At 41.5% G+C, this 21407-nt stretch overlaps 1 protein-coding gene across 3 annotated transcripts in view; it reads left to right on the top strand.

Moving 5' to 3' along the window:
* Positions 1 to 21407, top strand: part of IMMP2L (inner mitochondrial membrane peptidase subunit 2) — a 515663-nt gene that overhangs the window by 384011 nt on the left and 110245 nt on the right. For all 3 annotated transcript variants that reach the window (XM_080665429.1, XM_080665428.1, XM_080665430.1), the window contains one exon: positions 19497 to 19599. In XM_080665429.1, the coding sequence (XP_080521555.1) occupies positions 19497 to 19599 (103 nt within the window). The remainder of the gene's footprint in view (positions 1 to 19496; positions 19600 to 21407) is intronic.

Raw genomic sequence — 21407 nt, 5'->3', positions numbered from 1 at the left:
AGGTGTGACCTGGATGTTATTGTTGTTCAGTCTAATCTGCTCAATTATCTCTTGGGGTTTGCATGTGTCTCTGGGAATGATGAAGCACTGCCTTCGGTTGGCATATTGAGTAGTTGTAACGATTTGATAAAATGCTAATTGATAATAATGACAAGCTGAGTCATTACATCGATAAACATTTATTTCATGGTTTTGTGAACCTTATTAGAGAGATTCTTTTTTAATGAAAAGAGGAGTGGCTTATTAAGGAAGAATCCTAGGAAGAGGATATGTAACAGTAAGAATCCCTCCTATCACACATCTTAGATGGGAGGATTATGGTGGAAGGCACAACAATTTCATAGTTTTATGCCTGAGAATAGCTATCAGAGGTCATAAACATTTCCCTCTCCTAATTCTAAGTCTACATGCAAAGCACTCAAGACAGAAAGCCTTCACTTTCCTAAATATCATGCAGAGAATACAAGTTTATAACTATTGGCGATAACTTCATCATCTGTGTTTTGAGATACTTAATTTATACTACATTCTCTTAGGCAACATTATCAAACTTTTCAGAACAACAACGAGAAGAAAAGGAGAGAAATGCGTGAGGGAGAGAGTCACACATAGAGCACTAGAATATTCTCTCGGCCTGTGGTCAGAGGTGGGACAGATGCTCATAAGCGCAGTGGGAGGGGTGAGTTAGGGTGTTGCAGGGAAGGGTGACCATTATTTAAATAGCAACAAAAAGGTCAGCCTCGCTCCACGAGCCACCTAATACCAGTACCTTCTTGCCATGTTTCCTTGCTTTCTAAGTCTGATATGATTTTATTTATATTCTCAAAGCTATTCCTTTTGCTCATAAATTTATATTTTTATTTATTTCTTGTTATTTCTTCATGATTTAAAAATGTTCTTTCACTAGACAACCGTTTTCTTCTGTCATTTATTTTTTTAAAATATGCGATCAGTTAACATGGTCCAGAAGTGCCTGACGATGCAGTAGGATGAATGATACCCCCACCTTGCACTCCCCTCCTTCTAGAGACATTTTTAAGTGCAGATGCAAGTAGAGGAGTATTGATTTACCTCTCCCTCTTCCCTTTTCTCTTGTATTGTTCGGTTGAGGAAAATGGACTGGAATCAGACTGACGTGGGTCTGAATTCTAGTTCTCTGTTTCTTCCTCTAGCTAATAATGTTACCTTCGTGGGGTCTTTGGAAGGTAAATGAGAAAACGACTATAAAGACTTGACTGCTGCCCAAGCATGGCAAGAGAGGCACCCTAGTCTGGTCGGTGTTGCTCGGTGGTTGAGCATTGACCCATGAACCAAGAGGTCACCAGTTTGATTCCGGGTTGGGTCATATGCCTGGGTTGTGGGCTTGATCCAGAAGCGTGCAGGAGGCAGCTGATCTGTTTCTCTTTCATCAATGTTTCTATCTCTCTATGCCACTCCCTTCCTCTCTCTCTAAAAATCAATAAAAACATTAAAAAAAAAAAAAAAAAAAGGAGAGGCACCCTCTGCTCTAAAAACTTCACTTCACCCACCAGTATCACCATAGTCACTGCAACGTCTTATAACTTGTGTGTGTGACCAAACCTTAGGACAGATGGACTGATTTCTAATTCGAATTTAATTGTTTTTTTTACAGTTGATTGACTTGTACCAACATATCCTTAAAGGCAGTAGAGCGCTAGAGACATTGTATATGATGTTAGCCTTTTAACAAACTTTTTTTTCCCTAGGTGACAGAACTTCAGACGTATTGGCCATGTTAAACCATTAACCTCAGGCTAAGAAATGCCTTACGAGTGTTTTTCATTCACTACGCGGCCTATATGTTAGGACTCCTTTAGGAGATGGTAGGACTTTCACTACTGAAGAGCTTCCAGTGTATTATTAAACTTTTACCCTTTTTTAAGTCCTATGCAGAGATGTGCTTTCTTCTCACACATCGTATTTTCATTGATGCAAATGAGCTTTGTGGCGTTTTGAGGAAGGTGACACGTAGCTAACCCACTGGGTATCGGGTATTTGCTAACCCACTGGGTATCGGGTTTGTTCTTGGCCCTTCGGTGCTCACTGAATCTCGTTGGCATATCTTAAGCTAAAGGACAGGGTATATGCGTAGCCTCTCACCTGCTGTCCAATACCCAGTGGTTATTCATCTAACAGGACCTTCCTGGCCAGAAGTGAGACATCTCCTCTTACTTCCTTCTTCTCTGACTGTGAGGAAGACTAGACATATCCTCACAACCTTAAGGCAGACGTCAGAATTTCTTTGACAACAGAGCATGAAGGACTACAGCTTTCCAACTGCACGGTGCTCACGGTTCTTTTTGACTCTTCCTCTCTTATAGGTCTTTACCATGAAATGTAAATGTCCAAAATGTCCTCTGCCACTGCCCACTCATTGTCTCTCTAGCCATGTCTGTCCTCCTGTCTGTGCAGCACACTAGGACACGTACTGACTGAATGGATGCAGGTAACAGGTTCTCATGGTGTGGCTTGGGAAGGACCGGCTTGGATGTCCGGGACGTGAGGGCTGTAGCAGAGGTGCCCACCTCAACCTTAGAGGGGTTGTGGCCTCGAGCATCAATCCAGGAGCAAATAGCAGCCTCTTCCCAGAAAGTCTTTGGCTTTTTACTCAACCTTTTTGTTTGTTTTCTCATTTCTACATGACACTGAAAAACCCCAACTACCAAATTGTATAAAATAAAGCTAAGAGTTTCACTTCGCAAAAAAGTGTCCCATTATCCCGTTCCCATGAGGTGAACAATCTGAACATGTGAATGTGTCTCCTTCTAGAATTTGTAATCCTCATAGACGTATAAACGCATGTACCTCTGTGTATTTCATTGTTGTTTTTAAAGCCAGATCCATCATGAACATCATACCTGAGGTCTCGCCCATTGTTGGTACAGTTGAACTCTGCATTATCACTTTCAGCCAATCTGTCCTTGTTGGACACGCCCGTTGCTCATCCTCCTGTGGCGGTTAGAGGCGATGTTGCTGAGACCACGCTCATGCTATGTCCTTGTGCAGTTTGCAGTCGCCTCTGCTGGGTAGACCTTCACATTTTCTGGGCCAAAACATTCACGCCTTTGGAGATGTAAGAGGTGCAGCCAAATTGCCTGTTTAAAGAAAGCAGGAGGGATGAATGACTCAGCCCTCTTTCCTTTACTATGTGCTTGCGAGTTTTTGCCTTTGGTTTGATTTTTTTTTATATATATTTGTTTCTTCCTTTGCATTTTAATGGGATACTGGAAAGGAGTATACTGGTCAAGGGGTCAAGGCTATACCTACGCTTTGGTAAGTGGATACCCAGCCAGTATGTTTAATATTGCCTGTACCACCAAACCTTCTTCTTCCAGGAACCCTCCTACCTCCAGGAGGAGAACGTTCTCGATGCATTTACTGCGATTTCAGTAGAGGAAATGGTTTTGATACATATTGACAGCTCCATCCCTTGCCTGAAATAAACACATGCACTTTCCGGTAACTCTTTAAGTAGAAATTGAAGGATGAGACAGGTGGAAGTAGATGGCAGTCAGCGTTGCCTCTTTCTTCCCTGATAAGTGCGGGCAGAACTAGAGAAAATGTTTTGTTTGTGTTGCCAGAGCAGAGAATAGGGATGCTGTTGTCAAGACGGGGAGGTGAAAGCATGGGTCCCGCCCAATGGTAGACATTGGACACCCCGCCTCCAGGGAAGTCTGCAAACTCCCTCTCAGCCCCTTGAAGTCCACGTGGTTTCTTAGGAGCCTTTAGCATTTGCACGTGTGGATCCCTTTGTTTGCACAGCTCCTGATGTACTGTTTGAACGGGGACAAGTGATTTATTCTTGATTCTTCTGTTTTCAAGTCCACAAAGATAGAATAATTTCCACATAATTGGAACCAGAGCGTGGCTGCTGAAGTGGAGTTTGCCGGGTGCTTAAGAAACCCTCGAGGGAGAGGCAGTGTTGGCATAAATTAATGCCTTTCGATTTGCATTTTGTAATGTGCTTTTAATTTTACTCTTAAAGCTGAGTTTGAATTGATGCATTTTTATAACTTCTGTCTTTTAGATTTCAACTCCTTAGCATACAAGATGGCTTAGGTAAACAGTGGTGAGAAAGCATGACATCCCTGTTTGTGTAATTTCCTTTTCAGTGGCGGTGTGTATATTCTAATTTTAATTGCTAATCACTCGTGGTCTCCAATAGTAAAAGGTATTAAAACATGTGGAATTGTAGATGTTTTATTTGAGGTGTGTCTTGAATAAGTGTTTGGGTCTCTTCCACTGCTGGATTCTGAAGAGTTACAATATCAACATACATCTTAAGTATCAACCCTTGCCCAATTCCAGGGAAGATTCTACGCAGAAATGCCTAAAACCTCAAAGCCTTTTACGTTTCAACAGAAGGAGCATCATGATTTTCCCACTCGACTCTGTTGTGCAGGGTTTTCTCAGTGGAGTGGACACGAAGTCAGTTATCCAGCAAGTTCATATTATAGGAAAGATGTTCAAAGAATTCTTCCCCAAGACTTCTCATGCCTGCACCTTCAAACAGCGCCTGCATGGGTTAGTGATCCAAAACGATACATAATTTGGAAGGGAGAGAGAAGTTTGATGGCTTCATAAGGAAGGGGCCAGGTTGCCCTGGACGCTGAGGTGGCTGGAGGCAGAGCTAGTGTTTGTAAAGATACAGCTTTTTCTCCTGTAATAGATGATTTTGTGGGTTTCCTAGACATAACTGCGTTGACATTCTTACTACTTTCCTGAGTTTACCAATAATCGAAAGGGCATGTACTACTGGAGTGTAGCTGTGTAGAAAAAGGCATCCAGTAGAAGGAGACTTGACTTGGGCTGGTGAATGCACAGGACACTCTACAGAGGCTGTGTTGTAGAATTGTGCACCTGGAACCTATGAAATTTTGTTAACCAATGTCACCCCAATAAATTCAATTATTTAAAAGAAGAAGGGTTTCTGTAGGATGGGGGGAAAGTGAAAAAAGAATAAAGCATCCACGGTAAAGGCCTCCCATTCCTTCTTCTCATCCATGAGCCACACCCGGGCAGGCAGCAAGCACTACCTTGTTCTAGCGCCTATGAGGGTCTTGATCTTGACCTGTCCTTGCCCACCCTGGGGATGCCTGAGCCCCGCACCTACTAAAATATGCACGTGTGAATCCCTTCGTTTGTACAGCTCCTGAGGTACTGTTTGAACAGTCAGGCTGAGCCCTACCCACTCCCACTCCCAACCCCTCTCTCTCACTGTTGTCCTGCTTCCTTCCAAAATGCAAATCTGACCGCTCTTCATTAAAACCTTTAAATGGCTCATAACAACAACAAATCAGTACAGAGGTTTTATTACATGCCAGGCCTGTTCAAAGGACTTTACATACATTAAGTCATGATTATGGCTTAGTAATAAAACTGACATTATTATTATAAAGTTGGCTTTATAATAATAAAGTTGACATTAATTGAGCCTTTTGACCAGACACTGTTCTAAGCACATATTTTACAATGTTAACTCATCCCCCAAATCACCCCATGAATAAGGAATTTTTATTTTCCTCTTGTGGGAACTGAATCACCACAGGTTAAATAAGTGCCTAGTCAAGGTCAAGTCTAGTAAGTGAGGCTGCAGCTTTCAAACCCAGGCACACTGGCTCCAGGCTCCCTGTTCTGAGACCCGCGCAGACCGCCCCTCCCCAGGAGCTCCTGGTGTCGGAGCCCAGCTCCGCGCTCATCCGGATCGGATCCCTGGTCCGATCTCAGGGTCCAGCAGCATGGCTCTCCTGTCGAACGCGGGTCCTTCTCCTTGGCTAGCTGGAGCCACTCACACGCTCCGTTCCTTCTGCAAACATCTGCCTGAGGCCTGGGACCTAGAACACCCCCTCACTCGAGGTGGCCCTCTGCTGATTCTGTGTACGTTTGTTCCCCGGCCAAACTGATGCCTGGAAAAATGAGTTGTGGTTATTCTCACCCACATTTGGGCCCGCCGTACCTCTTAGCGTACACCTCTGATTTAACTGAATATTTGACAGATCGGTGGGGCGTGAGTGAGAGAAACAGTCAACTGTTTTGAAACACGAACATGTAACGCGATTTCCCTTTTAAAGGGCTGTCACATGTGGTGAGGCAACTGTGAAAAGCTGGGGAAGAGCCGGAAAAGCCTAGAAGGAGTCTGTACTCCTGTTTTGTGGCGAATATCTTTACGTTTTCCCTCCAACGTAAAGAGGCTCACACTGGGGAGTGTGAACAGTGCAGTGTGAGTGTGGTGTAGGCAGGACTCTCAGAACTCCAATTCGTGGATTTAAACCCAGAGAGAATGGCTTCAGATCTCGGAAGAGCGGTGAATTAACGCTGCATTATGTTTTATCATACAAGCGATATGATTAAGAAGTGAATGGTGATCTTTTTGGTATAATTCCACGCCTTGCCAACTTAAAAAGGAATTAATGGTAATCTGGATTGTGTGGGATGACAGGATTTCTAATCTCTTGGAGATTTGGTACCGTCCAGCTCATCACGTCAACAACTAGCCAGACCCCAGTAGCAGGGTTCTTCTGATTTTAACCTATGAGGTGCTTCCTGGTCTCTCATTTTCTGCCTTTGAACTTGCTTTCCTTTTGCCTGAAATGCCTTTTCCTAATCTTCTTTGTACCAACTTCAATACATCTTCTAGTGTTAGATTTCACCCACTCTGCCATTTCCCCCAGACCTCCCAAGACTGTCCACATATTCCTCTCAATGTCTGTTAGAAACAACTGCACAGAGAAAAAAAAATTGGAATTAAAAGTTTAGAGGAAATGGTGAGTGTATCTACTCCTCCTTTCCCCGTTGTATTTGTTAGCATGAGGAAGATATTAGAGGACAGTTTTCTCAAGTGTAATTATAAGGGTAAGTCATAAACTTCTCTAATCCTAGTAGCCTGTCCAAAAGAAATCTCCAGGACAATCGCAAACTTGACCATGACCTGCAGACGATCATGATGCCTCAGCTAGAACCCACAGGACAAGGGGACCACACGGAATTTTGACGTGGGGATGATCAGCTCCAAAACACGTGGTTTTTGTTTTTTAGTTTTTCAGGGATTGTGGTCGAACCGACCATTTGTAGGAGAGGAAGTGGTTAGTCATACATAGGCCACCGCCAGGCAGGTCACTCAATACAAAACACAACCGAGACCGTAGGAAGCGAAGGAGGTGTCGGTGGACGTCCAGGTTTCCATGGTGAGCCTATTTCATCTAATCAAGGAGGTAATTTGTAATCCTGAGGAGAATGTAATTAGGAGCATTTATTTTCTAAGTGGGATGGTTTTTGATAAGAGTGAAACAGGAGTGCTTTTATTAGAGGGAGACAGACATCCAATCAGAAGGCACGGAGATTATGCTAATTGCGTGGTTCTGGTGCTGAAACGGGAACACGATGTTCTCCGGGACTCACGTTCACTGGCAAGTAGCCCTGTAACCAGGATGTGCCGGCGCTGAAAAGCCGAACCACTATAAGGCGTCGCTTCCCTGGGGGTGCTTCTGTAGCGAGCCCCCAAAACAGAGGGGTGCACTGAATACGATTAGGTCTCAGAAAGAAGCATCACCCCAAAGTGAAGTGGCCACATGGAGAGCAACTTTCTGTGCCCTGTACCTGAATCGCACCTCACCTGAATTTTCTCCTCCGTGAGACAAAAGCCGGGCTTGCCTTCCCTGGAACCAGAGAGAATTGCTCTCTACCTGCCGGAGGCTCAGGTCACTGATAGCAAATATTCAAAGACAATCATGAAATAACGTATCCTGGGAAGCTCTAAGTCAACTCTTTGCTTACAGCAAAGGGACCGGGCCTCCAGGCAGTCTGACCCCATACCCTCCTTCATGCTTTGTAGCCCAGAACAGTCTTCGGCAAGGACCCTGCCACCGTGGGGTCGTCCTGTGGAGAGGGGAGGGAAATCTGATTTATGACTTTGAAGCAGTCCACTCACCTGTCTCCATTAGGATGCTGTTATTCTAGACATTCTAATAGGGGTTTATGATGCTAGTTCCTGAACACTGAAGCGATTGGGCTTGAATTAGCACGATCCCTTGTTTGTTACGACATAAAACCTATTTTATTCAAGTCGACGTTTTATGAAAAGTAACCGATGGTTGCCAAATGTGCAGTCTAGCATGGTAACTCTTAAGAAAGCATATTCTCTCCTGTAATGCTGTTTGAAGGAAACCGTGAAAGACAAAATAAGGAATATTCGGTTGGAAAACTGATGGATGATTAATCTAATCCCCGCTGACGTTAAATAGGTGATTCTACTATTTTGCAATAGTGATCATGTAAAACGCAGGATTTCAGTGCACATTTAACAAATTCTAATTGGTTCTTGTGATGTAGTTCTATATAGAAATGTTATTGGTAGGTAATTAAAACTTAAAAAATGGCAATTAAAAATACAAAATGAAAAGTTATGTTCAAAAGAGACTGCATCATGCTACTCTTGGAAGATCAAAGAGTTTTATAGCCATTGTAGGTGATAATGAGTAGTTAATAGAGAAACAAATTCTCAAAAAAGAAAATCGCAGGCTTTCATAAAGAACAGAAGCAAATAGTCCGTTCATGTGCCTTGATGAAAGAGTTGTCTTTGTGTCCTAGAAGTTCTAAAAACATTAAATCATACAAAGGCAGATTTCCAGAACATTCTACCCAAAAGAGGATAACTAGTTTCATTCTGATGATCAGGCAGGATGGTGCCTTAAGTTCTGTCATTACAATGGATCCAGGGAAACACTGATTTTGCAGCGGGAGGGTGTCTTCCGAATCTTCATGAATTATGTCAGGAAGGACCCAACAGCCTGGGCCCATCAGCGCGCACCCCTACTCTTCCGACTTCCTCTCTTAATTTCAATCACAGATGGGGAGCAATGTCCTGCCAAGTTGAGAATATGTTTTGTTGTTCTCTTTATGTGATTTTATGTTCTTCTTCTTGTTGTTTGTGTGTGTGTTTTCTGTGTTTGTTTTTGCATTACCTTTGAAGGAGAGTGAATAGACCACCCCAAAATATTTCACCTGGGCATAAAGGGGCTGGAAAGACAGGAGAGGAAGTTCTCATGCGAAAGACATCCCCTCTGTTCTAGAAACAAAGTAATATTCTTGTCACCAAGAACACGAAGTTGAGACCAAGAATATTCTATACAAGCAGACCTTCTAACGTGATTTTTATCTTCCTTTAGCCTCCCCACATGATATTCAGTTACTAGTACTTCTCCATAATTGCTTCTGTTTGTTCGACCTACTATACAACATGCAGGTTCTACCTTGTCTTTGGGTCTTTATTTCTTTTCTTTTTTGGGGGGAGGGGTTGGGGAGGTCCTTCATTTTTGATGAGGGCTCCCATGTCACATAAAACTTATATAAATTTATATGCATTAAGTCCTCATTTATCATCGTGGATGGATTCTAAAACTTAAAGCAAGCTAATGGATGACAAAATCAATTTTGCCATGGGCTAATTGATATAAGCCAGTGTTAAGTTCCTAGGGCATCTCACTAATTTTTATAACAAAACAGTGTGAATTAAAAATTATTTAAGGACCTGCTGTACTTTTTTCTCTGGTTGATCTGTGTCATTTCTCAGGCCCAGATGGAAACCTTTCAAGGGTAAAGTGAAAGTTCGCCTCCCCCACACCTTTCTGGTCTGTGGAATGAATACTAGATTTTTTTGGGAGATCTGTCTGTGAAGATACTTCAGTAGCGTAACTTAAACAGAAATGATTGTTAATGGGCATCCTCCTGGAACCGACATTTAACAAATTCTTTGATCAGTACAGTTCCCTGAACCACCAAATGTAAACCAAGGAAACGGTACATAATTCTGCAACTCATTTTTTTTTTAAAAAAGGCAGTATTTTAAATAATAACAAAAGAATCTGGGAGCTTCATGTATAGATCAGGATTGAGGAAAGTCTTTTTAAGCAATACCAAAGACCAAAAGGAAATAAGGAGAGAAAAAATCAATAATAATGTCTTTAGAATAAAATAATGTAAATATATTTAATTTTTCTGTACAGTTATCATGACTGGATGGCTTCATTACAGAGTGACTCATAAAGTATGTCCCTTAATTAATGGTTACACGTCTCAAGGAACTGATGCATTAAGGAGAAAGACAGATTTTTTTCTGTAAGTGAAATGGGATTTGAATTCCACGCTACCTTCTTTACCTCTTCCCTGTTACCTGTTCTTCATAACTTGCCTCAACTCTTCATAATGCCTTTCCTGGCTCTTCCAGTCTAGATTAGTATCATCCTTGGAACACCTATGCAGTTAGCTAAGTGTGACACTTACTCATCATTTATTCCTCCACTCACCCGTTATTTCCTCGCAGATACCTCCAGCTTGTTAAATTCTGTCTACAGTAGTTTAGACTGCCACATACATTGTATAGACCACTGTGTTGCTTATGTTTTGAATCATGGTATAAACTATAATCTTGGTGGGAGGGACGGCATCTTATTCTTTCCTGTGCTCTCACCCACACCATTTATATTGTTTCATAGAATCGTCATTCAATAGTTGTTTATTTATATCAAGAAAGAATTACCAGCATTTCTACTGTCACAGAATTCGTCAGCTTCTCCTCATTCACTAACCATGACACACAAGATAAGGCAGCATAAACTGCCACCCACTGCTGGGATACTCAACAGACCAAGTACATGTTATACACATGCCTGCTCCCGCATGGATGGAACCCAATGGTTGCTACATGCCCTCTATCTCAAATTCTTGCTATCATTGCAGTGATTTTCATGGGCAGCCGAAGGTATTTTTAATATGTATATTTAACAGGATAAAACATTCTATACATTCAGGAATATTGTCACATTTAAATTTCTAATTGTATAATTGTATTTTAGGAAAAGAAATACACCGGGAATATGCATCACTAAAAAACAGAGCTGTACTAAGAGCATTCATATTAAATTTATAAAATTAATTCTGAACTTTATTGTGAATATGTATAAATCTAACATTTAATTTAAATGAGCTAAATAGATGTGCTCTGATCACCTAGCAACAGCCTGCAGTCTATTTAAAAAATGACATTTCATTTTTTTTCTAGTGAAAAGATGGTAAGACCTATTCTTTGGAAACTCAAGTAGTCCTGATCTATGGCGCAATGAAAGGAAATTATGGGATCTGGTTTCTATCTTCAGTGCCCTGCCTGTAGTTCACTAGGAGGCTTCACCTAAATGCTTTCGCCTCTATGTCTTCTGTGCAAAGAGGAATCGTATTCTTTTCAACTGTGATCCTGAGAAACAATTACTTATAGGTAGCTATGGGTGATTCAACTTCCTAGAAATTGTTACTGAATTTGTTTGGATTCACCATCTATTAATTGCATACATTTTTATCTTTAACTCAATACAAGCTACAAGGAAAGAAGTATTGAGTCTCCATACTTCAGCATTTAGTTACTAAGCAAACATACAGTTGGCAGAGTTGAGAGTCAGGAGAGAGAATGAATATATTGAGCATTTGGAGTTTTTACAATGCTGACTCTGACCATGGGTTTTATGGAACAAAATTTAGGTCACTTCCCTGCTTCAAATCCTTCTATAGGATAAAATAGCCATCGATTGTGTTTCATGATCAGGTCCTGTAAAACTTCGATCTCATTTCAGAGACCTGCTCTTATTTTGTCTGGTATTAATATAACTGTTATTTCCCTGTTTAGTTGTGTTATTGTCATTACCAAATTCTCTGTGTCCTTTTGTTTATGTATCTTTCTTATAAGCAGCATAAAGCTAGAATTTTCCCCCAATTGGAGAATTATTTTTTCTCTTATCTAGATTAGTCCATTTACTTTTATTATGATTACTGATATATTTCAATGTCATCTTATTTTGTACTTTCTATTGATCCTGCTTTAACCTTTTTATGTGTGTGTGTTTTTTTTTAATTCTTTTGTGTTAACTGAAAATTTTTTATTTTCTACTGGCTAGGATGTTATTGATTACATTTCTACTACTCTTAAAATGGTGTCAGTGCATACCGAACAAAGTAAAGATATTAAATATCTCCACTCTTCACTAGAAAAGTTAAAAAACCATAGAAAAAATATTTTCAATCACTTCCTTTCTTCCTATGTGTTATTGGTATAAGTACTCACATGGCAGGTACTAATCTCATCATGAGGGCCTCACCCTGAGGACCTAGTCTGTACCTCATTATCTCCCAAATCCTCATCCCTAAATACCATCATACTGGGGATCAGGCTCCAACATACATTTTCAGGAGACGTAACGTAGTCATAGTTCAAGGTAATTTAATTAAGAAAGTACCATTTTTTCAAAAACAAAAATTGTGCTGGAAAATTGGATAACCATGTTCAGGAATAAAGAAAAGGAAGGAAGGAAGGAAGGAAGGAAGGAAGGAAGGAAGGAAGGAAGGAAGGAAGGGAGAGAGGGAGGGAGGGAGGGAGGGAGGGAGGGAGAGAGAGAGAGAGAAAGAAAGAAAGAAAAGAAAGAAAGAAAGAAAAAAAGGAAGAAAGAAAGAAGGAAACTTGAACTTTCTTACCATATTAACAAAAGTTCTAAAACTATAAAAGTAGAAGAAAAAAAATAGGAGAAAATCTTTGTGACTTCTGATTAGGCAAGATTTTTTTATGGCATAAAAATGATGCCCCACCAAAGAAAAGAATTGGCTAGACTTCATCAAAATTAAAGTATTTGTTAGAAGAAAATATTTGCAAAGACATGTATTTGATAAGAGGTCTTTCTAGAGTATATAATAAAATCATACAGCTCAATAAGAAAACAAACCACCAAATTTAATATTAAAAAAACAACAACACTTTAGCAGGTAGTTCACCAAAGAAGAAAGCAAATTACAGAAATTTTATAAAACATTAGTCGTTAGGGAAATGTATGCCCCTGAAATGGCTAAGGTTGAAAAGAATATTCATTATCAAGTGTAGGTGAGACTCCTACATTGCCGGTACCATTGCTTCGGAAAACAGTTTGACAGTTTACGAGAAGGTTCAACATCCAGTTACTATATGACCCAGCCCTATCACATGCAGGTAGTCACCCGAGAGAAATGAAAATGTGTCCACGCAAATCCTTATACTCAAATGTACTTTATCGACAGTAGCCCCCAACTGGAAACAACCAAAGTGTCCATGAATTTTTAATTGAAAAATGTAATTGCAGGATATTGATACCATAGTACACTATTAAGAAAAAAACGGTAACAAATTGCTCATACAGGCAACAACCTTGATTGATCTCAGGCCTTAGACTAAGTTAAAGAAGCCGGTAATCCAAGAACGCCTCTGGAATGAGTCCGTCTATAGGGAAGGCTAGCAAAGGCAAAGCTGTAGCGACAGAGAGCAGCTCAGCCATGGTTACCTGGAGCCCAGGATGGAGGCGAGGACGGGTTTACCTGAAGAGAGGCACAAGGACACTTTTCTGATTATTCACCTGTTTTAGATCTTGATCTAATTAATGGTTAGGTGATTTTACAGATTTCCAAAACCCACTGAATTGTATACTTTAAATGGCTGGATTATACTGCATGTGAATTATACCTTAGCCAGGGAACTCTGCTTTGAATTTTCTTATTTCTTTGATGATAATCTGGGTGTGTTTTTCTCTGGCAGCGTCTCAAAGATTTTTTGTGGGGGAGGGAGTCCTTAGCATCCTGCACTTTCACTAGTGACCCCAGTGGTGGTTTCTGTTTATTTACTCCTGGTTCGCTTTTATTGCAGACTCTGTGAATTCTTGCTCTCCTCAATTCTGAAAAACCCTCTACCCCTATTGTCCTTGTTTCAAATATTGTCTCTTCCTTGTTTCCTTTTATTCCCTTCCTTTGGGACTCTGGTTCCACTTGTTACATCTTCTAGCACCGTTCGCCATGTCTCGTTAGCAGCTCATATATAGTTTCCATTTCCTCGTCTCTGTGCTAAGTACTAAGTACATTTTTAGACAGATATTCCAGTTCACTACTTCTTCCTTTAACTTACACTAATCTGGTCTAGATAGATATTCCAGTTCACTACTTCTTCCTTTAGCTTACACTAATCTGGTCTAGATAGATAATCCAGTTCACTACTTCTTCCTTTAGCTTACACTAATCTGGTCTAGATAGATATTCCAGTTCACTACTTCTTCCTTTAGCTTACACTAATCTGGTCTTTGTCCACCTATTTGGTTCTTTTTCAAATGTCTGTCCTTTAAAAACAGGATAGTGTTCCTTGCGCATCTTTTTAATTCTCTTTTAGTTGTAAAAATACTTGATTGTGTATAATTTACATTCTGTGTTGTACACATTCACTATTGAAGTTCTGGGGTCTGATCTGCTCTTTGCTGTCTGTCCTGACTCACTAATACTGGTTATGTGCTTGTGAGTTCTGTTCGTTTGAATCCTGAGTTCCTATTAGCTGGGACTTACTATAGAAAACCTGGAAACTGAGCGGGCGTGTTATTCCCAAAGAGTTATATTTTCTTCTCCCGGACTCCTGGGGGCCAATTCCAGTTAATTCCTAACTCTCCCAGGTCACATAGGTGTGAGCCTGAGCCCCGATCTCACCTAAAAGGAGGGTGGGGTTTTCAAGGGAGGTTTTTCCTGTTGCCGACACCAACCCTAGACAGACCAGTGCTCACTCGTTTTCCTTTGCTGATGGCAAATTCCTTTTTCTTGTTCAGTCTATCAGTGATGAGGAAAGAGATCTCCTCTTAACTTACGATCTTCCTGCGTCCTGAACCCTGGAGTGCACGTCTCTTCAGGACAATCAGAACCCAGGGGTCTAGGATGGGGAGCAGTGAACAACCTCAGGGCATCCTCTCCTTGGAACAATGAGAAAAATCAATGAAGTGGTTTGAATAATAGAGAAATGAAATATTCCAATAAATCATGATTTATTAATACTAATTACTTAAGTTAAGAATGTGTGTGTGTGTGTGTGTGCGTGCCTGGCTGGCGTGAGCATTGACCTATGAACCAGGAGGTCGCAGTTCAATTCCAGTCAGGGCACATGCCCGGGTTGCAGGCTCGAAGCCCAGTGGGGAGTGTGCAGGAGGCAGCAGATCAAAGATCCTCTCTCATTATTGACTAAAGGCCTGGTGCATGAAATTCGTACACTCGAGGGGTCCCTCAGCCTGGCCTGTGCCCTCTTGCAGTCCGGGAGCCGTCAGTCGGACATCCTTAGTGCTGCCACAGAGACCGGAGAGGCTCCCACCACCGCCGCTGCGCTCACCAGCCATGAGCCCGGCTTCCGTCTGAGCAGTGCTCCCCCTGTGGGAGCGCACTGACCACCAGGGGGCAGCTCCTGCATTGAGCGTCTGCCCCCTGGTGGTCAGTGCACAGCATAGCAACCAGTCATTCTGCCGTTTGGTTGATTTGCATATTAGCCTTTTATTCTATAGGCTGTTTCTATCTCTTTCTCACTCTCCCTCTCTGAAATCAATTGAAAAAATATATATATTTTTAAAAAGCGCACGCGCATGTGTGTGTGTGTGTGTGTGTACCTGCATATGTATGTATTTGGGAAATTCTTTGAATATGAATTTGTTCCTTTTGTTGTATCAAGGATTCCATAGATAATTTTGTATTCCACTGATGACACTCAAGGGAGTCAAAGACTTAAAGAACAACCATTGTTTTTCAAGGTCAGATCATATTTGGGGCAATCACTCTTCATTCCCTTTGTAAGACCTCGGTGACTTGTCTTGGTAACGCTGGTGCTAAAAATGCCTTTTTGTAGACAGGTAGTTAGAGTTGACAGGAACTCATTTTTACTGTCAAAACCAAAATTATTTGCAGGCCATAGATATACACAACCTGGAAGGCTGATGCCTCACTTAAGTGTTAAATCACCCGCAGAGATTATCTTGTCTTCCTTTTATGTGAATTCGGGAGCGCGCAGCTATTTAAAATTCCTCCTCTGGCGGAGTTCTATTAGGAGCGTTACATTTCCTTGGCCGTCCTAGAAGAAACCAGCCCAATATTTTATCATTAGATTTTGTAAAGCTACTTGGGGTTCTGTTTTGAAAAGTCAGATTGAAGCCCGGGGAACAGACTATGCATGCACTGTGTATACGGCACAGATCTCACCAGGTCGCACGGCTCACAGAGTCCTTTCATACGTGTCTGGTACGCGGGTAAACCACTGTCTGCTAGCATGGCAGCACGCAGACGTGGGAGCGGTTAGCAGGTGGAAACCTAAGCAGGTCGGTTGTGCGTCCTCCCTCTACTCTGCGTCTTTAAGCATGCCCACGCAGACAGTTGTAGAGGGTCCCAGAAGGGCTTACGAACAACAGGAAAACAGGATTCATTGTGCCTTTGGAAACAGTCACGGCGCAACCGTGGGGGAAGAAATCACGGAAGCAGAGCTCAGCTCGTCTCGGGAGGCTGATGCTGCTAGATGGTGGAGGCTGGAACACAGTCTGAATTATGAAATGAAAGAAGATAGTGGACCAAGGAAGACAATAGCAGCAGTGACTACCCGGATGGGCTCTCTCCATCCATCAGAGCGGTATGGAGTGCTTCAGAAGCAGTCCCGACGCTAAGAGAATCCATTCATCAAGGGCTTACCCCATGCCACTGTCTCCAGAAAGCAGCTTCTTCAGTTCGGTGCTGGGAGGTGCCCTGTCCTGCAAAGGAAGAATGTTACACTTAGCCTCTCACCGACTGGCCCAAGGTCACGCAAACTGGAAAGTACTAAGTCAGGTGGGAAAGCCCCAAAGCGGCAGACTGCAGAGACGATGCTCTAGAGCAGGGGTCGGCAAACGCATTCGTCGACAGAGCCAAATATCAACAGCACAACGATTGAAATTTCTTTGGAGAGCCACATTTTTTAAACTTAAACTTCTTCTAACGCCACTTCTTCAAAATAGACTCGCCCAGGCCGTGGTATTTTGTGGAAGAGCCACACTCAAGGGGCCAAAGAGCCGCATGTGGCTCGCGAGCCGCGGTTTGCCGACCACTGCTCTAGAGCAACCTCTGCGTTACATTCTCAACTAACTGCTACCCTTCATCTCAACCCGGTGAGTCAGGATCTGTCCTATCCGTCCCAGTGTGAAAACCGGCAAATTAAAGTCAAAACTAAGTACCTTGCACAGGATTACTTGTGAGTAACAGTATCAACGTTAGAGCTGGTTAATCTGTTTCTAGACTCTATGACATTTCCACTATATTATTCTGCCTCTGTCATGGTATTTTTCACTTATTCATTCATTTGTTCGTTTATTTCACAAGTGTCTGTTGAGCACCTTACCCCATGCATTGTTCTGGGCTCAGGGGTATACAAGAAAGCCAGAATTCCAAGGTTTACATTCTAGTGGGGAGAGATGGGCAATAAGCAAATAAACCAGCAAGTGAAGTGTTCGTGGATGCAATGAGGAAGCAGGAAGCCTTGTCGGGGGCCAGGAAAGGATGGGAAGCTGGCGCACTTAAACTTTCTAGGTAAGGCGGTGGATGCCAGGAGCTGCGTAACTGCCAGGGGCCATTTTATGATGCTGTCTCTTTCTATCGCAGGGATCTTGACTTCTTGGTCTCTGTGACCTTGGAACTGAATCTGAGTTTTGTATTGTTGTGTGTTGGTTTTTTTTTCCCCTGGTATATGTTTGACTTAAAACCTCCCATTTCAGTGCAGAAATGATTTTATGCCTATTTTATTTCATATTTTGCTTGCGTGATTATTCCAAGAGACAAAATGGGGAACTGTTTACTTTATGAGTACGTATCCAGTGTCGCTGTCTTCATGCGGTGGACACATGCTTGGACTTCAGGGAGGGTGTGCCTCGCCGACAATTAAGTGAAAGGAGGGTCTCTTCACTGTCATTCGTCCTTGATGTGGGATATTAGTTCCTAGAGGCAATCCGTGAGAAAGCAGGAGGGATGTCAGGAAGTAAGTGGCTGATTTCAGTTGAACACTTATATCCCAGAGTGTATGATGCTAAGATGAGTGCAACTTGTTTTTGCTTGACTTTGAAAGCTGAAACTCTCCTCCCCAGTAGTAATTAAAAATAGAAAGCACTCATTAGCTTACGGTTGGCTTGTAATGGCCACAACATCGCTTCCTCGCATGAATAATTTACTGATCGAAAGCAAAGTAGTTCAGCATTGAAGTTATCTGGAAAATTAAAAACCATTCTAAGTAATGAATAGTTTCAATTTCTGTAGCACCGATTGATGTTTCATTTTTCTTTCTTATGCATTCTTCTGCACGTATACAACTTGCTGACAAACATGGTCTGATAGGGACTCCACCTCCAAGAACCATGGGCAAAGCTGTTTCTGGTCTTAACTCTATAGATTCGGAGGCGACATTCATGCATTCAGTTATCCAACCAACATTTACTGAACAGCTTCTTTAGACAAGGCATTTCCCAAAGGCTTTGGGGAATAAAAATAAGAACAGCTAATGGTCTCTGCCCCTAGAGGATTTATTTATCTAATTGGGATAATACGTTATTCTAATTCTGTCCCTTTAATTGAACTGTTGATATTATAATTGACTTAGCCAATCTTGCGCGGTTGGGTATTTAGAAAGATATATATTTTCTCTAAAAGGCCTGTGTTATACACCCTCAGGATAAATACTTGTTTATATTTCTGATTATTTGTTTGGATCCCTACCAGGAAAATAACTAGGTCAGAGGACATGAATGTTTTAGCCTCATTAATACATTGGAAAAAGTTAGGCAACATAAGAAAAAATGGTTGCCACCTTCTCTGTTACCACAGACCCTGGACACCACCTATAGCTCTAAGTGTGTGTCCCTGGCCCCTGATTTGTAAACAGTCTTCAAAATGGTTAAACCTGTTCTCATTTTCAAGGGTAGTATATGAACTGAAATAGTGCTGACAAGAAATTGTCAACTGACATCAATAGTTTGTGTCTAACACGAGCTCACCGAGGTTTTTTCTTGCTTATATGTCCGGAATTTTAGAGGATTAAGAAGTCATGAAAAGTGCTGTTAGGTAGCTTGGGAAGTTTCTTTGACAAAAAAAAAAAAAAGATTACCACTGATCAATAGTTGACTATTGACTTAAAAGCAAAAGTTAGGGGAAAAAAGATTAGTATTTTGTTAGGGCTTATTGAATTTCATAAAAACATATTTAGGGTATTTATATTTAGGGTAAATTAAGTAGCAAAACATTTGGTGCTAGTGTATTTTTAAAAATATACGTTTTATTGATTTTTTTAGAGAGAGAAAGATCAATGTGAGAGAAAAACATCAGTTGGCTGCCTCTTCACACACCCCAACCGGGGGACTGAACCCACTACCTGGGCATGTGCCTTGACCTGGAAACGAACCAGTGACCCCTGGGTGCATGGAATGACACTCAACCAGCTGAGTCACACTGGGCAGGGCCACGTGTTAGTTAACATGGAAGTTTGGCGTAGCATCGAGGTTAACCCATAACGATCTGTGGTATCTTTGTAACAGCATTTTTGCCTTCCTAATTCGGTTTGCCTAGCTGTTTGCTCTCTTTTCCGTTCTAACCTCATGGGCTGTGCTGTTTCTTCCTAGAACCATGGGACACAAAAACCGCTATGTCAAGGTGCCTCGTGGTCACATCTGGGTTGAAGGCGATCATCATGGACACAGTTTCGACAGCAATTCTTTCGGGCCGGTAAGTCGCCTTGTTGCTGTCGTCATTGGATGTCAAAGGTCGGAGCAAAGGTGTGTCAGACTGTTCGCTCAAGAACTCCAGCCAAGACTGGTCATGAACCTCCCAGTGGAGCCGTTGGTGTTCAGTCATTTCCTTTTGAGTAGCCGAGACGGGTCATTGAAGCCATGGTGTGTGTGTGTGTGTGTGTGTGTGTGTGTGTGTGTGTGTGTGTGTGTGTTGCATAGAGGAGAACACAGACGCTTCCATGAAGCATGAAAAGATGCTTCTGATTGGCTGATCCCAGTGGGGAGGGTCTTTATTTCCCCCCAGAAATGCTTTGTAGCTTATGTTTTCAGTTAGTATTTAACTTGATAGAATGTGTAAAAGACCCGTAGGCACCCGTTTTCTACACCATTCCTTAAAAATGCAGGCATCATGGAAGTCACATTGGTAAGTAACATGCTGTCAGCATCAAATTATAGCAGAAATGCATAAATTAAAAAAATATTGCAGAAATGCAGATGTTCCTTATGCCATGATTATAGTACATAAAATATGTGACTAAATGGATATTATACACTGAGTGGCCAGATTATTATGATCTCTGAATGCATAATAATCTTACCACTCAATGTACTTCTCTTGAGTACCTCATTTATTTGATATCAAAGATACTATAAATCGTGCACCTGATCAGTTTTCCCCTTTGCACTGGCTGATAGAAAGCTCAGGGCAAATAGGTGGTTGCTCTTCAGCAAAAGTCTAGAATACTTTTGGTACCCATTTGAGATACAAATACTGAGTGGCCAGATTATTATGCGTTCAGAGATCATAACAATCTGGCCACTCAGTGTATATACTGTATATTTAATCAAACTATATATATATATATATTTCAATTTGAACATGTACAGAGATTCTCTACTTATAAACCACTACATAAGTCATTATGTAAGGCAAAGAACCTGTTAGTTACTGGGAATTGCACCTGATTTCTGGTTACCTATGTCTGCATAAAAACTTGGATTTTCACCCAGTAGGTTTTCCTAAAGTGAGTCGTATCTATACTTAATATTTATGTGTAAGTTAGTATTGAACACCTTCAGATAGGTTTGCAAGAGTGTGTCCCCAGAGTGTTGTCTAAACTGACCGTTGATGGTGTACTTGTGACAATCTATTTGCATATTGTGAGGGATCACATCGCAGTCACCTTGACTCACTTTTGGCTGTAAGTACAATCCCTTGGATGCACTTGGATCAGAACTATAGGTAAGTGGAATATCTTCCGGAGACGACTACTACGTCCTTCTCCTAGTGGCACAGACAATACAAACGTCTGAGATAGTTATTATTTCACAAATATAATTGACTCTTTGTATCTTATACCAAAGATGGGACAGGGAGATTGGAAACGTTGCAGGCCACCTGTGGTATAAAAGTGATTGCTGTGAACAAATCCAGTAACAACTTGAAAGTGAAAATAAATCACCTAAAAGCAGTTTTACTTCTCTCTCCTCAATAAGATTAAATCCAATTTCACGTATCCGTTTGGACCAAGTCTACACTAAAATGTCAGTCAACTTTAGTTCAGGTTCTAATTGGTTTTCATTTTCAGCGACTCTGCAATGGAGTGTTAAAAACCATTGTTTTGCTGTTGGTTGTGGGGTGTGTGACAAGAGTTAGAGATGGTTTTGTTTTTTGTTTATTAATAAGTTAGTCCATGCAATATTGTTTAGACAACATTACTCGTAGTGAGTTGTATTCCACGTGCCTTCTTGTTGGGAGAGAAAAGCATTGGGCTCAGCTGCCGGTAACCCTCAGAGTATCTG

The sequence above is a fragment of the Plecotus auritus genome (assembly GCF_963455305.1).
Source record: "Plecotus auritus genome assembly, chromosome: 4".
Taxonomy (NCBI): Eukaryota; Metazoa; Chordata; class Mammalia; order Chiroptera; family Vespertilionidae; genus Plecotus; species Plecotus auritus.
This window is presented reverse-complemented; position numbering and strand designations above follow the sequence as displayed.